Source organism: Acromyrmex echinatior, chromosome 9 (assembly GCF_024713525.1).
Source record: "Acromyrmex echinatior isolate Ae372 chromosome 9, ASM2471352v2, whole genome shotgun sequence".
In the NCBI taxonomy this organism is placed as follows: domain Eukaryota; kingdom Metazoa; phylum Arthropoda; class Insecta; order Hymenoptera; family Formicidae; genus Acromyrmex; species Acromyrmex echinatior.
In genome coordinates this window covers 8,407,846-8,422,257 of record NC_141860.1, presented here as the reverse complement: position 1 = coordinate 8,422,257, position 14,412 = coordinate 8,407,846, and the positions used below count along the sequence as shown (strand labels likewise).

The 14,412-nt window shown below is 36.6% G+C and overlaps 4 protein-coding genes across 10 annotated transcripts in view; 2 read left to right on the top strand and 2 right to left on the bottom strand.

The window, feature by feature from the left end:
• The window catches only part of neur (E3 ubiquitin-protein ligase neur), a 63,565-nt gene extending 59,004 nt beyond the window's left edge, over positions 1-4,561 (top strand). For all 7 annotated transcript variants that reach the window (XM_087409156.1, XM_087409160.1, XM_087409162.1 and 4 more), the window contains one exon: positions 346-4,561. In XM_087409156.1, coding sequence (XP_087265282.1) covers positions 346-1,474 — 1,129 coding nt within the window. In that variant the 3' untranslated portion in view covers positions 1,475-4,561. The remainder of the gene's footprint in view (positions 1-345) is intronic.
• Positions 4,245-7,101, bottom strand: LOC105149082 (tubulin alpha-1 chain). The gene is made up of 5 exons (XM_011061243.2): positions 6,879-7,101; positions 6,404-6,620; positions 5,493-6,322; positions 5,095-5,258; positions 4,245-5,021 (listed from the first exon to the last, which is right to left on the bottom strand). The coding sequence occupies exons 1-5, from the start codon at positions 6,879-6,881 to the stop codon at positions 4,898-4,900; spliced, it is 1,338 nt and encodes a 445-aa protein (XP_011059545.1). The 5' UTR covers positions 6,882-7,101; the 3' UTR covers positions 4,245-4,897.
• An 86-nt stretch (positions 7,102-7,187) lies between these two features.
• On the bottom strand, positions 7,188-9,971 carry ics (ras suppressor protein 1). Its single transcript, XM_011061251.2, has 8 exons — positions 9,824-9,971; positions 8,850-8,900; positions 8,645-8,765; positions 8,455-8,573; positions 8,300-8,382; positions 8,093-8,207; positions 7,883-8,015; positions 7,188-7,555 (listed from the first exon to the last, which is right to left on the bottom strand). Exons 1-8 carry the CDS (start codon positions 9,969-9,971, stop codon positions 7,471-7,473), a joined length of 855 nt encoding a protein of 284 aa, XP_011059553.1. The 3' UTR covers positions 7,188-7,470.
• On the top strand, positions 9,928-14,388 carry LOC105149085 (uncharacterized). The gene is made up of 6 exons (XM_011061250.2): positions 9,928-10,066; positions 11,533-11,865; positions 12,240-12,443; positions 12,667-12,960; positions 13,064-13,303; positions 13,502-14,388. The coding sequence occupies exons 2-6, from the start codon at positions 11,845-11,847 to the stop codon at positions 13,694-13,696; spliced, it is 954 nt and encodes a 317-aa protein (XP_011059552.1). The 5' UTR covers positions 9,928-10,066; positions 11,533-11,844; the 3' UTR covers positions 13,697-14,388.
• The last annotated feature ends 24 nt before the right edge of the window (positions 14,389-14,412 follow it).

Genomic DNA, 14,412 nt, shown 5'->3' with positions numbered 1-14,412 from the left:
TTTGATGCAGAGAAGTGATTTCTTCGACCGCAATGAGAATTTTAATCAATTTTATTTTCTATGTTATTTTTTTTCAAACATTTTCTTAAACATTTACAAACTATTCATTTAAATTAGTTTCTATCCTTTCGTGAGGTTTTCTCAGCATCAATTTTTCCAAGCATCAAACACGTTTTACCAAATAAAACAATTTCGCTCGCTCAGATGGACGAAAGTGACCACTGTGCGCCGTTCAGCCGCACAGAACTAATTTGCCGTCCACTTTTCACGATTTCCCAAGACGCCCATCATTAAGTGAACGAGTTCCGCTGAGATTAATCGCTTCTTCATTGTCTTTCTCCGCAGGACTCGGGGTAGGAACATCTGCTTTAGCAATCAGCAGTGCGTAGCGACGCGTACGGACACAGAGTTCTGTCACGGCTATGCGTTCACGAGTCGACCGTTGTTATTGGGAGAGCGATTGGTCGTGCAGATTCTCTCTACAGAACCGATGTATGTTGGTGCTTTAGCCCTAGGCCTGACTTCGTGCGACCCGGCACGGCTAACGGCAGAGGATTTGCCGGACGATAGCGACCTGCTGTTAGATCGTCCTGAATACTGGGTGGTCTCCAAAGACGTGGCATCGAGTCCGCAACCAGGTGACGAAATTGCCTTCACGGTCACGCATTACGGTGAGGTGCAGATGAGCAAGAATGGTGGCGCGCCCAATGTCGTCATGCACGTCGATCAGAGCCTTCAACTATGGGCATTCGTGGATGCCTATGGAAGCACTCAACGTGTCAGAATGTTGGCCAGTAGACCGACTTCACCGCCCCGGCAACGTCCGAGCAATCTCTCACCTGCCAATGTCATTCAACAGCAGCAGCAGCAGCAACAACAACAGCAGCAACTTTCGAATCATAGCAACGCCGCCACGGAATTGTCTAGATTTTCCGAGATGGTGCAGTTTAAACCGGCGGTGGGCGGCGGAACAGTACTCGTCGTGAATCTACCGCCCCAAGCCGGCTACCCGACGCCACCGCCGCCCACGCCACAGCCGATTTATACTTCCGCGACGCACAGGAATTCATCGACACAACCGGTGCATCTTTCGGCGGCAGCGACGGCGGCTGTTCCCGCGCCAGTCCCACATCCTGGATCCTCTAGGCAATCCTCGCCACCGTTGACCGGAACAATGGCCAGTACCGGCTCGTCGACGTACGTCGACCCGGTGACCTACCAGAGCCTGGATGGTACTCTGACATCGTCACGCGCGGCCTCGTCTCATCTGCATCAATGGGGCGAGGGCCTGCAGCCGACGCTGAGCGAGTGCTCCATTTGCTACGAGCGCAGTATCGATAGCGTGCTTTACATGTGCGGCCACATGTGTATGTGCTATACTTGTGCGATTCAACAATGGCGTGGCAAGGGTGGCGGTCACTGTCCGCTTTGCCGGGCGCCAATCCGCGACGTCATCCGTATTTATCGTTCTTGAACAATTCGGGAGTGACCGAAGGATGAAGAGAGAAAGAGTGTGCGGACGTCTTCCTGGTTCTCAGCGCCGTTGTCGCCACCGCCACCGCGTCCATCATCGTGCTTCCGTCGTCTTGATTTCCTTCCGCGTCGAATCCGTCGCGCTTCATCGCCATCGCGCTTCTCGCCCGCCGCCTCCATGATTACCGGAACGAACGAACACAAAATCGAAGCGGAACTCGCCATCTTCACACTGCCGTATCTCTTTTTCTATTAAAACGCAAGGCACGTTTCAGCAAATAAAACAAGTAGATAAACCGGGGAACGAGATTTTTCCCATGGGATCTTCTTGGGGATTGCGAAGCGCAAAGTTGCGCTGAATCGAATATTTAACTCAGTTAATATTTGAGGCAGTTTGCGTCGTGTTAGCGTAATCGCGTCGTTGTCAATTAACACATTAATGGGTGGACCATGCACAAAGAAAGCAGCGGTGCTTTAAAAATCGCGATCACTGCCACCTATGTCGATCAAGCGAGAGCGCGTAGATGAATTGCCCCGGATACGAACAATAGAAAGAGAGAAAGAGAGGGAGAGAGTGAGAGAGAGAATGAGAGCGATAAAAGGCTGTAATGTTGGTTAAATTTGCTTGTATATCGATATTCTGTCTGCTAACTTGTAAATGAGAGAAACGTGAATGACTGCGAATTGTGTGATTGTGTTATCGACAAAAAGAGATCGATTCTAGATATTTTCACATGCGACATAATCGTCATTATACCATTACCAGTTACTACTATCACTCTAAACTATTGCTATTCTACTACTACTATTACTATTACTATTTACTACCGTAAATCCAATCTTTAATTTTTATTTTATTATTACTATTATTATTAATATTCTATCTCTACTATTAATTATTATTAGTTGTTCAATTCATTGTAACTGTCTTTAATTATTCGCGAGTAGCTTCATTTGCCACGACCGCTATTATTTTTATGATTTGCCGATAATAGTGATGATTGGTGAATTAACATAGTCATTATCTCGTAGCATTATTATTTAACGGATCGTATAATTACTTAGCGCAAACTTTCTGATTGGATGCCTAGGATATCTGGATAACTTAATCCGTCTCCGGCTCTCCTTTCTAGGGCGATCGAAAGGACTTCGTTGTCTCATATCCCGACCACGACGAGAGCGTGATGGACTCGAGATCCAAGTGTTCATCTTTCTCGATTATTTCCGCCTTGGATGATAATATTTGAGCGTCCGTAATTTTCGCCGATCGTGTCAGGCGGGTTTTTACCAAAGATCTTAAACGTTTCCCGCCTATTTTACCCGGCCTTCGTGATACTCCAACGGATATTCGCGTACAGGCAAATCCTGACGATGACAATCGCTTCAATCTAGATAAACAATATTTGCTGATAACGTCACGCTCGAATTTTTCAGCGTGCTTTAAACACGGATTTCGTTGATATGCGGATTGATTATATGCCTGACGACAATTAGTAAAAGATTTTTGGCCTTCACGTAGCGATTCTACAGATGCATGTTTTTACAAAACGTTGCGAAGCACTGTACAATCGACTTGAAAGTCGATTGCGAACAGTAAAGCTTTTTTTAAATACTTTTTTAATTCAACGGAATTTATAATAGAATTATTAAGAATTTATTCAAATTTAATTATTTGATCCTTTGAACGCGAAAAGAGATGAGAACACGACATGATATTAATTCTATTGATTCTTGAACAACTCAGAAATTCCTTTTGATCTTTGAGAAAATGTCTTGCGTGTTCAATCTCATCTTGCATTTGTAAAGTTTTACATTTCGGAGAGAGATTATTCTAGGCAAAGTTTACGAATATCTTTGTAAATCCACATTCTTCGATCAGTTATGAATGAGAAAGAAATTGTCCTCACTATACCGATAGAGAATTGTTAGTGTTTTATTTTACGATTTGGTTTTCTAAGAAAGGAAGATAAATTTTTCACAATCTAGAGAAAACTTGAAACAACAAAACGATTTTCGAGCTAAAGGGGACGACGTGTCTGGCTCTTTTAAAGAGTTAATTTTTAACAAGTACGAAAAAAATGAGGAGAGGAAGATGCTTCCCCCTCGAATATATAATAACAGATGCGCAATAAAGGTAGTGAAAATCTCTAGTCCAGTGAGTGGCAGGCTTAATCTGCCAATCCAAAAAGTATAATGAAAAAAACAAGGTAAAAAGCTTTTCTCTTTTTTTCCTCTAAATAAACGGAAGAGGGAGAATGAATAGATACAGGGAAAGAGAGAGAGAGAGACCGTGAAATTTTATAGATACGAAAATATGCAAATTATTACGCGCGTCTGCCAACGAACGACGCAATCCCAGATTCTATTAAAAGAATATAACAATAGATTATTATTATTCTATTGATATGATACGACAAGATAAGGATCTATTCCAAAATGTCGCTGACGTAGTGACGATAGAGGTGAAGAAAGATAGGGTAAGACGCTTGATAATAATTACGAATGTTTATCATTATCATCGTTATCGTTGTGATCAGCGTAATTAGTTGTGTTAATTCTGTCGTCAGCTTGGCAGCACCTCGATCATCGTTCTTACGTTTCTACTTTGATTTACTATCGCCTTTATTATAATTATATGATTATGCGACTAACGACTATTTAATTCGGCATTACTTACAGAGCTTATTATGTCTGTAAGAAAGAGAAATACTATTATTTTTTCTTTGCTTATTCTCTTTAAAATTTCTCATGTATCAGAGTAATACGCACAAGTGTAAGGACCGTATTCTCAAAAAATATCGTATATGAAAGCATTCAAAAATAGTATGATGTATATGTATACATTACGTATATTATAGATTTTCAATATTTTCTAACGCGATATTTTTCGAGAGTAAATTCCCTAAACGTTTACGGTTTTTGAACCACACTTTACTACACTCGAAAAAGGGGAAATAAAAAAAGTTTTACGCGCTATGCGAGATTTTCTCCGACCGTAATGTAAAGATGTCGACGGAAATTTATACATATGTAATATAATTCGTGCAGCCATGTGCTGTTCCACACAATAAAAAGCCTATAATATCTACGAGCGGTGTTCTGTCTTTCATTTTCCTTCTCTCTAAATTTCCCTTTAAATATCTTCTATTAAAAACTTAATAAGTTCCCCTAAGTTTCCGATCAAAGAATATATATAATGGACTAAAGAGAGTTCAGATTCTTTTTATTATATCACAAAGATGCGCAAAAATTCATATACCTAAAACAAAAACAATTACATACAAAACATGTACAAAAGGATAACAAAACAATGTAAAAATCCTATAAAAACGGTGACTGAACAAAAAAAAAACATTCATCTATCCCACAAAAGTACATGCGTTCTTAATGCATGCGATTGTCACTGCGAGTCTTTTACAGGTAGTTACATTTCTTCTTCGCCGACATCCAGAGAATCCGCGCCGACTTCTTGATAATCTTTCTCTAACGCGGCCAGATCCTCTCTGGCTTCGTTAAATTCACTCTCGTCCATGTTTTCGCCGATGTACCTGACGTATTACAATTCGCGAATAGGAACAATCTATGCGAGTCTCTAATTTCGTGAAATCAAAATTAGTTTACCAATGAACGAAGGCTCGTTTGCTGAACATAAGGTCGAATTTTCGGTCCAATCGGGCCCACGCCTCTGCGATCGCTGTGGTGTTCGCCAACATAGCCATAGCTCTTTGCACCTTCGCCAGATCACCTCCCGGTACTACAGTTGGTGGTTGATAATTGATGCCTACCTATTATATCCAAATCAAATCAATAAAATGTCGGAATTGATGCCAAAAGCTCAGTGTAAAATATTCTAAAGTAGAAATCTGCAGATATAGCTAAACTAGTAAATCGGAATGTATATTCCGAAATGTTTTTTACATTGATTATAACACACGTGATAAAATTTTTAGAAATCACAATTCACAAATTACTGCAAAATTTTCGCTAATGTAACGAAGAAAAATTGCTAGAAAAGAAACCTTAAAACCCGTCGGACACCAGTCGACGAACTGTATCGTTCTCTTAGTTTTGATAGTCGCGATGGACGCATTGACATCCTTTGGCACCACGTCACCTCTGTACAGCAAACAGCAGGCCATGTACTTGCCCTTTCGCGGGTCGCATTTAACCATCTGCATGGCTGGCTCGAAGCAGGCTGAGGTGAGCTCCATCACGGTAAGCTGTTCATGATAAGCCTTCTCAATGGACACGATGGGCGCGTAAGTTACCAGAGGAAAATGTATCCTAGGATAGGGTACGAGATTCGTCTGAAATTCGGTGAGATCGATATTGAGGGCACCGTCGAACCTCAAAGAGGCCGTGATCGAGGAGACAATCTGACCGATCAGCCGATTCAGATTTGTGTAAGTTGGTCGCTCGATGTCCAGATTACGCCTGCAAATATCATAGATTGCCTCATTGTCTACGAGGAATGCGCAATCGGAATTCTCCAGCGTAGTGTGAGTCGTCAGGATTGCATTGTAGGGTTCAACGACTGCTGTGGAAATTTGTGGCGACGGATATATGGCGAATTCTAATTTTGCCTTTTTGCCGTAGTCCATAGATAGTCGGTCCATCAGCAGACTAGTAAAGCCAGATCCAGTGCCGCCGCCAAATGCGTGGAAGATGAGGAAACCCTGGAGACCACTACACATATCGGCTATCTTGCGAATTCTATCTAATACAAGGTCGATGATCTCTTTGCCTAGGGTGTAGTGGCCACGCGCATAATTGTTTGCGGCGTCTTCCTTGCCAGAGATCAATTGCTCGGGATGGAATAACTGGTGGTACGTTCCCGTGCGTACCTCATCTAAAGGATGACAACGATAAGCAATTATATTGATATGTTGATGTTGTCTCATTATTAATTACTGTTGTAAAACGAGCTTACCTATTACTGTTGGTTCAAGATCGAGGAAAACTGCCCTAGGTACGTATTTCCCACCGCCTGTTTCGCTGAAGAAAGTCTGAAAGCCCTCATCGCTTGTGCAGGTTTGCGGTGGCAACATACCATCAGGTTGTATGCCGTGCTCCAAACAATAAAGCTCCCAGCAAGCATTGCCCATCTGCACGCCGCCTTGGCCGATATGGATCGAAAGCACTTCGCGCTATTGGTTTCGATTAATCAATGTGTATCTTATTGCAAATCTACATCCTTTATCATTTTAAAATATACAAATCCCTCAGTATTTAATAAATTCATGTTTTTTAATTTTGAATTTATGATTCCTAACATTTGTAATTGTATCGAATGGTGGTAACACATATCGATCTTAAATCATTTGATATTTTATCATGCGGAAAACCGTGATAATTTTTGAATTGCTAAATCTGCAAATGATTAAGCTATATTTTTCGATATTTACCATTTTGAAGACTCGCTAGTTTGCAATAGATGGGATAAACGAGCGTTATTGACACCGGAAATGTATGACACGGATTAATGACGAGATGATTTGTTTTGCGATTTTCTTTCTCGTTGTCCAGGGAAACGGCAAATACATGTAAAAATATAGTAAGTCTTAATTTTCAGATAGAATTTTTAAATAAAATATCGACGTTGAATCATAAAAAGAATTCAATTAATTATTAAAATATTAAATTAGTTTTCAATCTTTTAGATATATAAAATTTATTTTTATCATTGGAGGACCGAGAATAAAAAATACAAAAAGTTAAATGTAAAATCTTTTTTATACATACATTTTTTTGAATTAAGAAATAATATATATATATATATTATATTAATAGATAAATGTATAACAATGTTATTAATGTGCATTACGCCTCTTATCTCATTATAATCCTATTTCTAAAAGGCATCATTTAATTCTTGAACTCATTAATTAGCATAAATAAACGATTATTGGCAGTATATAGCTTGTAAAAATAATCTCCGTACAAAAGATTAAGCAGAAGATAGTATTATTTGGTCAGAATCATACGAAAAGCGCAAGCTCAACGAGCACGTGAGATTTTCTTGCTTTTATCGTTCTCAATATCAGGTGGCGGACCTTTGGCACTTTGATGACGATTGTAAACGCTGAAAAGAGACAAATACTTGTTCAAGACTTCTCTCGATCAATTGCAGAATGTTAGTCCAAATTCTAATTAAAGCGTTAAAAGTGCGAGAATTATGAGGAAATTCGTATAAAACAATAATTCAAAAATTCTTCGAAATATTCGATGACTATGTTCAGTAAAAGTCAAAGTGCTTAATAAACGCTTTTCAATCGGATTATACTTTAGATTTAAAGGAATAATCCTATTTTAAAGAAGAAAACTTCCAATAGTTGTGAAAGAAACATTCTGCTAAATATAATCAATGTATAATTATTGCATCTAATAAAGCGACCTAATAAACACCTACTATCGATATGTTTCCGAGCGAATGTAATCCATAACATGAGATATGCCCACTTGCAGCTGGTCACCGATCGGTGTAACCCACGGATTGAATTCCATTCGAAATACAGCTTTGTTACTCACTAGATCCAGGTTCCCTGTAATACAAATTATGCAATATATATGTTCTACTTAATTATACTACTACATGCACATATTGCAGTATTCTATCTACCTATCTCGGGAGGCAAAACCGTTAAACGATTTCCCTGAATATGCAGTTCCCTGAGACGTATCAGCTCTCCGATCTCTTTCGGTAATTCGATCAGATCATTCTCCCTTAATACGAGCTGAAATGTTTCAATCGAGAGAGTCTCGACGAAAAAAACGGGACATTTTCTTATAAAGCTGTAAAACTATGAAAGCTCTAAAATCCTCTTACAATCTGAAGATTTTTCAACTGGCCGATTTCAGGCGGCAGATACTCGAAATCATTGTCGGCGAGATAGAGCGCTCTTAGGGTCTCTAAAAAAAAGACAGATTAATATGTGACTTTTGCGAAGAGATGTATTAGACGATCTAACAACCGTGACTGACCCATCATGAAGAAATTTCCGGGAAGGTTCTTTTCACTGAGATTGTTATACGTTAAGTCCAACACCTCGAGGACCGGAAACGCGCCAAAGCCGCGAGGAAGCACGTCTAACCGGTTCATTCTGCCAGAAATTAAATACTCTGATAAATTATCGTGAAATAAGGACACGTCCTATAAAATATAGATACTGACCCTACATTAAGGATCCTCAACTTCGGCATTTGCGATAGAGATATAGGTAGTTCGGTAATGTGATTGTTGAAGAGATTCAATATCTCCAGGTTGACTAGATTGGCGAGACCCGGTGGCACCGCTATACCGAAAACAACAATTTTTACGATACAACGATTAAGTTATCGGACAATACAAATTGTGTTAAGCTTGAAGATACGCTCACCTTGAATTTTATTGTGACTTAACGTCAGCCTCGTTACGTTAATCATATTCACTGAAACATGCAAAGGCTTTTGTAAACTTATCTTCAACTTGTAATGTACTTCGAGAATTTATTTTAGTGATGATTTTGATTCACAATTAATTATAGGTCCGTTTTTTATATAGCTGAAATAATGTATATTTTATGAATTTAAAGTGAAATAGGTATAGTGTATGTTTATATATATATATATATATATATATATATATATAATTACATTATATGTATAATTACAAATCTAAAGTAAAAGTTATAAATACAAATATCAAATTAGATAAATATTTGACAAATATATGTAAAAATAATCATTCAACAATTATATAGAATTTTGTAACTTCATCCTCAGATTTTTAAGAAACATATAAACATATTCTTTTGCATGTGTAATTTGAAAAAAATTGAAAAAATTCTATTCAAATTTTAAGAGATACTTTAACGTTTCGAAATTATACTTTCGAATAAATTATAATATAACTGCTTTCCTATTTTAAGAGACAGACACAAATATCGTTCTATCTTTGTTATTCATTGACTGTCAAAAAGAACAGAATGACATATTATCGATAATTTCATAAAAGAAAAGCAAGCTTATTTTTTTTATTTCAATTTTTATGATTTCAAAGCGGAAAAAGAATCCTTTTTATGTTAACATTTCAGTACAGTAAGTTTAAAAATTCGCGTTCGCGCAATCTAAATTATATTATCTTTAATCGCTTTAATTTTAATTCGCTTTATTCTACGTTAACCGCGAAGTATCAAATTTAAAAGGCGGGCGAGTAGCGCGCGCGCATACGCGGAGTCGCCCACGTGATCTGATCCGCGCAGATGGCCGTAGTGTGGATCGCGGAGCGAGAGGCCAGTCAGGCCAGCGACAAGTTGCCTAATTTGGCAATCTCGCGATGACGCGCTCGCGAGAACGCTTGGATGAGACTCACGCAATCCCGGCATCTCCTCGAACGTTGCAATGCCTTTGTCCGCGAGGTCTAGCTCGGGATTTTGGATTTCCCGAGCTTCATCCAGCACCTTCTTCGTCTTCGACATCTTCCCTGCAGGAATACACGATACTGGCGCGGTCTGATTCATTGCGCGCGCAATAGCCGTGCTAAGCACGGCACACAGGAGTCAGGAGTGAGGAGCGATGGAGTATCGGACGTTGGCGTCACCCGTTATTAGTAGTGGTGCGACGAGTTTATATGCTATTCTGGAGTGCCCTGTCCCGTCCTCGTCGTTTTCAACTCGTTAGATGGCGGTTCTTGCGGTCACTTATCATTATTTTATATTTTTCGAATTTTAATAAGAAAAAAATTTATAAGTAACAAAACAAAATAAACATTGAATTGTTAAAAACTTTGGACTTTTATTCTTTTATTTTGCTTGATAACAAAATTTATCAATGATGCTCCATTCTTGTATACTTTTTAAAAACAGAATTTACTGCCCATACCGTACACTTTATTCAAGAGACACTTGAGAATATTTTTAGGACATTCAGAGGAATGGGAATGTTCACTGGTCTTTAGAATGTCCCTTGGAGGGACTGTACTGTATGAATGTGAATTTTACTATGATGTATAATTCATAGTTTTACTTTTAAGAAAATTTTGAAACAACAGTTAAACTTCGAAGGAAAAACATCCTTTTAATTGAACCAGAAATATTAATTATTGGCATTATCACTTAAGTCTAAAATGCTTTATGAGTTGACAATTCCACATACAAAAACAAATGTAATTTTTTTAACTTTTTTGTTCTCAGTGTTCTATTAACAATTATTAGTATATACACATACGTACTATGTTAATTTTATAAAGATTTGTAATTTTGTAAAGTCATTTCAAAAATAAAAAAGAAAAATTTTTTTAATTAGTAGATATTCCATTTCAGTATTTCTTGAAAGTTACGGCATTTTTATTTACTTATATTGGGTCATCTAAAAAGTATCCGCGGTTTTTTATCACTAGATGGTATTGATAGTCAACACCATCTAGTGACAAAAAACCGCGGATACTTTTTAGATGACCCAATATATAGAGTAAATTACAAATTTTACGTTTTTCAAAAATTCGTTTATAAAGTAATCATTATAAGTGATATCTAAAGTCTATCTCTAAAAAATTAAAATGCTCTTAAAGATTAGACAACAAAAACATATTCATATTAATGTGTTCGCTTGATGCTACAAAAGGCTTTGAAGCATTTTTTGATTAGTCAATTAATAAAATTCTTTCTTTCAATTGATCAATCAAAAGCTTCGAAGCATTTGTGGCGTCAAATGGATCGCACTCTCCTTTATTATACAGCGCTTATTTTAAAAGATTAAAGACAGTCGTGTGATTGAGTAGACGATTGAAAATTGTGCTAATTCGTAATTATCTGTCAAATCATGGAAAGAATATTATATGCCATGCGTCAAATCGGACTACATGCATCAAAGCAAGCAATGAGCGAGTTCAAAACGGCAAAGCAGCTAGGCATGCTTAAACGATTGTACATGATTGGTTAGATCTATAAGTAACAACCAATTATGTTCATTTGTTCGGCGAACAAGCTAACCGCTTTGTCAATTTGACCACGTCCAATCATTCGAGAATTGAGCATCGTGTAATCTTAGCTTAAGTGATGTTCATTTTTATCTATTCTTCAGATGCTGTCAAAAGTCTACAAAAGTCTCTTTTTTACAATTCTTTGAAGCATTTGATTGATCAGTCAGAAGAAAGAATTTTACGAATTGACCAAACCAGAGAGAAACGTTTCTCTCTGACCAAACAAAGAATGCTTTTCTAGCAGTTCTATTTTATCATGGAATTGTGGCAAACCTGAGTAACGTGGCGTCGAGAGAGAAAACGGGGAATTCCACGAAAGAGGGCTTAGTTTTGTTACGATTACCGGTCGTTTGTGTCTTCAAGATAGTATCGCTTTTTGCTTGTATTTCAAACTCCAAATACGCGCAATCACGATGGAGGAAATTCGAGTTATGGTATGATATTACATACGCTAATATTTTTATGCTAGCACAATTTGTTTTATGAGACTCCTGTTCTCACACTGTCATGTTGTTATGTCTTTACATGTTATCAGTTACTAGAATTTAGCTGATAACTTAACTGATGTGATTGCGATTACATTGTTTAACTGAAATAAATATATTAAAAGTGATTAAAATGTTTTTAAATGAAAATACGAGTAAAATGTTTAAAAGAATGACATTTAGAAGATCGTTGAAAATACAGATAATACAAATGATTAATGCAAATGGCATATATTAGATGTATTACTATGTCGAAACATCGACTACATAAATGCTGTAATTGTATAATTATTGTACTGAATGATTAATTCCGATTGCTTTAGTGGTGTGATGTACTGGAGGAATTGCTTCAATGTCCCGTATGCTTAGAAGCAACACAGGGTGTAAAAGTTCAATGTGTAAATGGACATCACATATGTAATGCATGCAGAGTACAGCTGCATGTGTGTCCTATATGTAAATCTGCCTTTATAGGAACAAGAAATTTGGCAGTGGAACAAATTTCAGCCAAATTACAGGATATAAAGGTATAGTTTTTATTTCTGATTATTTTATTTCTAGTTAATGCAGCAATAATAAGGGACAAAAATAATGCAAGGTTAATGCAAGACAATTTTAACTCAGACACTTGTCTATTCAGATACTTTATCATTTTTCCATAAAATAATAAAAAAAAAATATATGTGTGTGTGTGTGTGTGTGTGTGTGACTAGGATAATATAAATTCTAAATAAAAGTATTGTTTCTTAGTTATCCCTGTTGCACCCATATCATGCTCTCAATAGAAGAGTCCTACATGATAAGATTTGTGCAGCTACTCAAACTGATTATATTTGTATGCCTTCCACTGCTTCTCAAACTGAATCTGTGAATCAAGCTACACCAATTATTCCAAGAAACGAACAACAAAGATCAATATTAAGTTTGGCGCCTAGAGTAGGAAAAGGATCATATCCATGTCGTATTGGATCTTGTATAACGGAACTACCACATGGAAGAATGATTGGCCATTTGAGATATCACCATAAAGATGTATTTTTTGAGGTATAACGCGTAATCAAATTCATGAATGTGATTGAAATTAATTTTTTTGACATTATAATTAAGCAAAATTGCAATTTTTTTGTATGATTAATTGAAATTACAGTTCAACGCATCAAAAGATAATGTAGTACGAAGAAAATGGGATCTGGACTATATCTTGGATCGAGATTACGATTTTGCATTTCATATCAAAGAAATGGGCTTATTTTTTTTAAACATCTCCATAAATCGTATGGGTGGTCTAATGGCTTTCTTACAAATTGTTAATTGCATCGCAGTGTGTAAACAATTCACATATATATTTGAAGTAATTGGGGAATTTAATGCTTCTTACAATGGCCAGGTAAGATTATATCCATTGTTATTTATATAAGACGTTGATTTTTGTAACTATATTTAATATTTTAAAATAAGATCATAATTATACTTTTTATAAATAATTATAAGGCCTCTTTAACAGAATTTTTGAAGCAGCATTTTACGTTTAACGTTGAAGATAATAATAACGTGACATGTTAACACAACTCATATTTTCAAACAGGTGAAATCTTGCAGAGCATCAAGGCAATGTCTTTCAAATGACTGTTTGCGCATACGCGAGGATAACATGCGTCACTTAATTGATCATAAAAACTCTTTTCACTGCAATCTAACGATAAAACGTAGAGTTGATTACAGAACAATCGCCGCGCAAAATAATCCAACGAATGCTCGCGATGACATAATGAATAATTAAAAAAACTATATAATTATTGTATAAAGAAAAAGATTAGACAGTAAACTGATTATTTCGTCGATTGATTTTTTTGTAATATGTAATTTTTTATATAAATAACTAGAATTTACCTTTTAATTCAACATGAAATAATTTTAATTTTTCATTATGTTACCAATTTCTGTATTTGTCAAATGTAAGTAACTGTCGGTGTAAGTAATTCAAGCAATTTAAATGTTCATCGAGAAAATAGTGTACTTTTAGATCATTTTAGATTTGCATCTCTCAGTACTGCCTAATTGATAAACTAAAGAGATTAAAAAAGGACAGGCTTTATTGCAGATTGCAGATATAGATGCAATCACAGATATAAGATAGTACAATTTTTCCATCAAACATTTTTGATTTAATACTTTGCTATAACCGCAGTTAGGCAGTTCTGTTTGTAAAAAAAATAGGAAGGGAAAAAAGTATTTCTTGCATATTTTTGCCTGAAACGCTTCCTATATATTCTTTCAGTAAATTAATATCAGAAGTTTTGATGTAGAATGAGAATTTTAAGAACTTTATCGCGACGAAACGAAGGAAAACTTCGTGATGTATTGTGTAATCACGACGTATGTGATACAACTTACATATAATATTACGGACAGAAAAGTTATTAATGCATGATACTTCTATATACGAAATAAAGTTATTACTTTAAAAACGAATTCAATCATAATTGTTGTCCATCC

Excerpts from the sequence above, each read along its gene's own strand:
- LOC105149082 (XM_011061243.2), bottom strand. Across the intron at positions 6,323-6,403 it reads TCTTGAACCAACAGTAATAG|ATGAGGTACGCACGGGAACG; the intron begins GTAAGCTCGTTT and ends GTCATCCTTTAG. Across the intron at positions 5,259-5,492 it reads GGTGTCCGACGGGTTTTAAG|GTAGGCATCAATTATCAACC; the intron begins GTTTCTTTTCTA and ends TGGATATAATAG.
- ics (XM_011061251.2), bottom strand. The coding sequence starts at position 9,971 with ATGAATCAGACCGCGCCAGTATCGTGTATTCCTGCAGGGAAGATGTCG. Across the intron at positions 8,574-8,644 it reads TTGAGGATCCTTAATGTAGG|AATGAACCGGTTAGACGTGC; the intron begins GTCAGTATCTAT and ends AATTTCTGGCAG. Across the intron at positions 7,556-7,882 it reads CGCTCGGAAACATATCGATA|CGTTTACAATCGTCATCAAA; the intron begins GTAGGTGTTTAT and ends GTCTCTTTTCAG.
- LOC105149085 (XM_011061250.2), top strand. The coding sequence starts at position 11,845 with ATGGAGGAAATTCGAGTTATG. Across the intron at positions 11,866-12,239 it reads TGGAGGAAATTCGAGTTATG|TGGTGTGATGTACTGGAGGA; the intron begins GTATGATATTAC and ends CGATTGCTTTAG. Across the intron at positions 13,304-13,501 it reads ATGCTTCTTACAATGGCCAG|GTGAAATCTTGCAGAGCATC; the intron begins GTAAGATTATAT and ends ATTTTCAAACAG.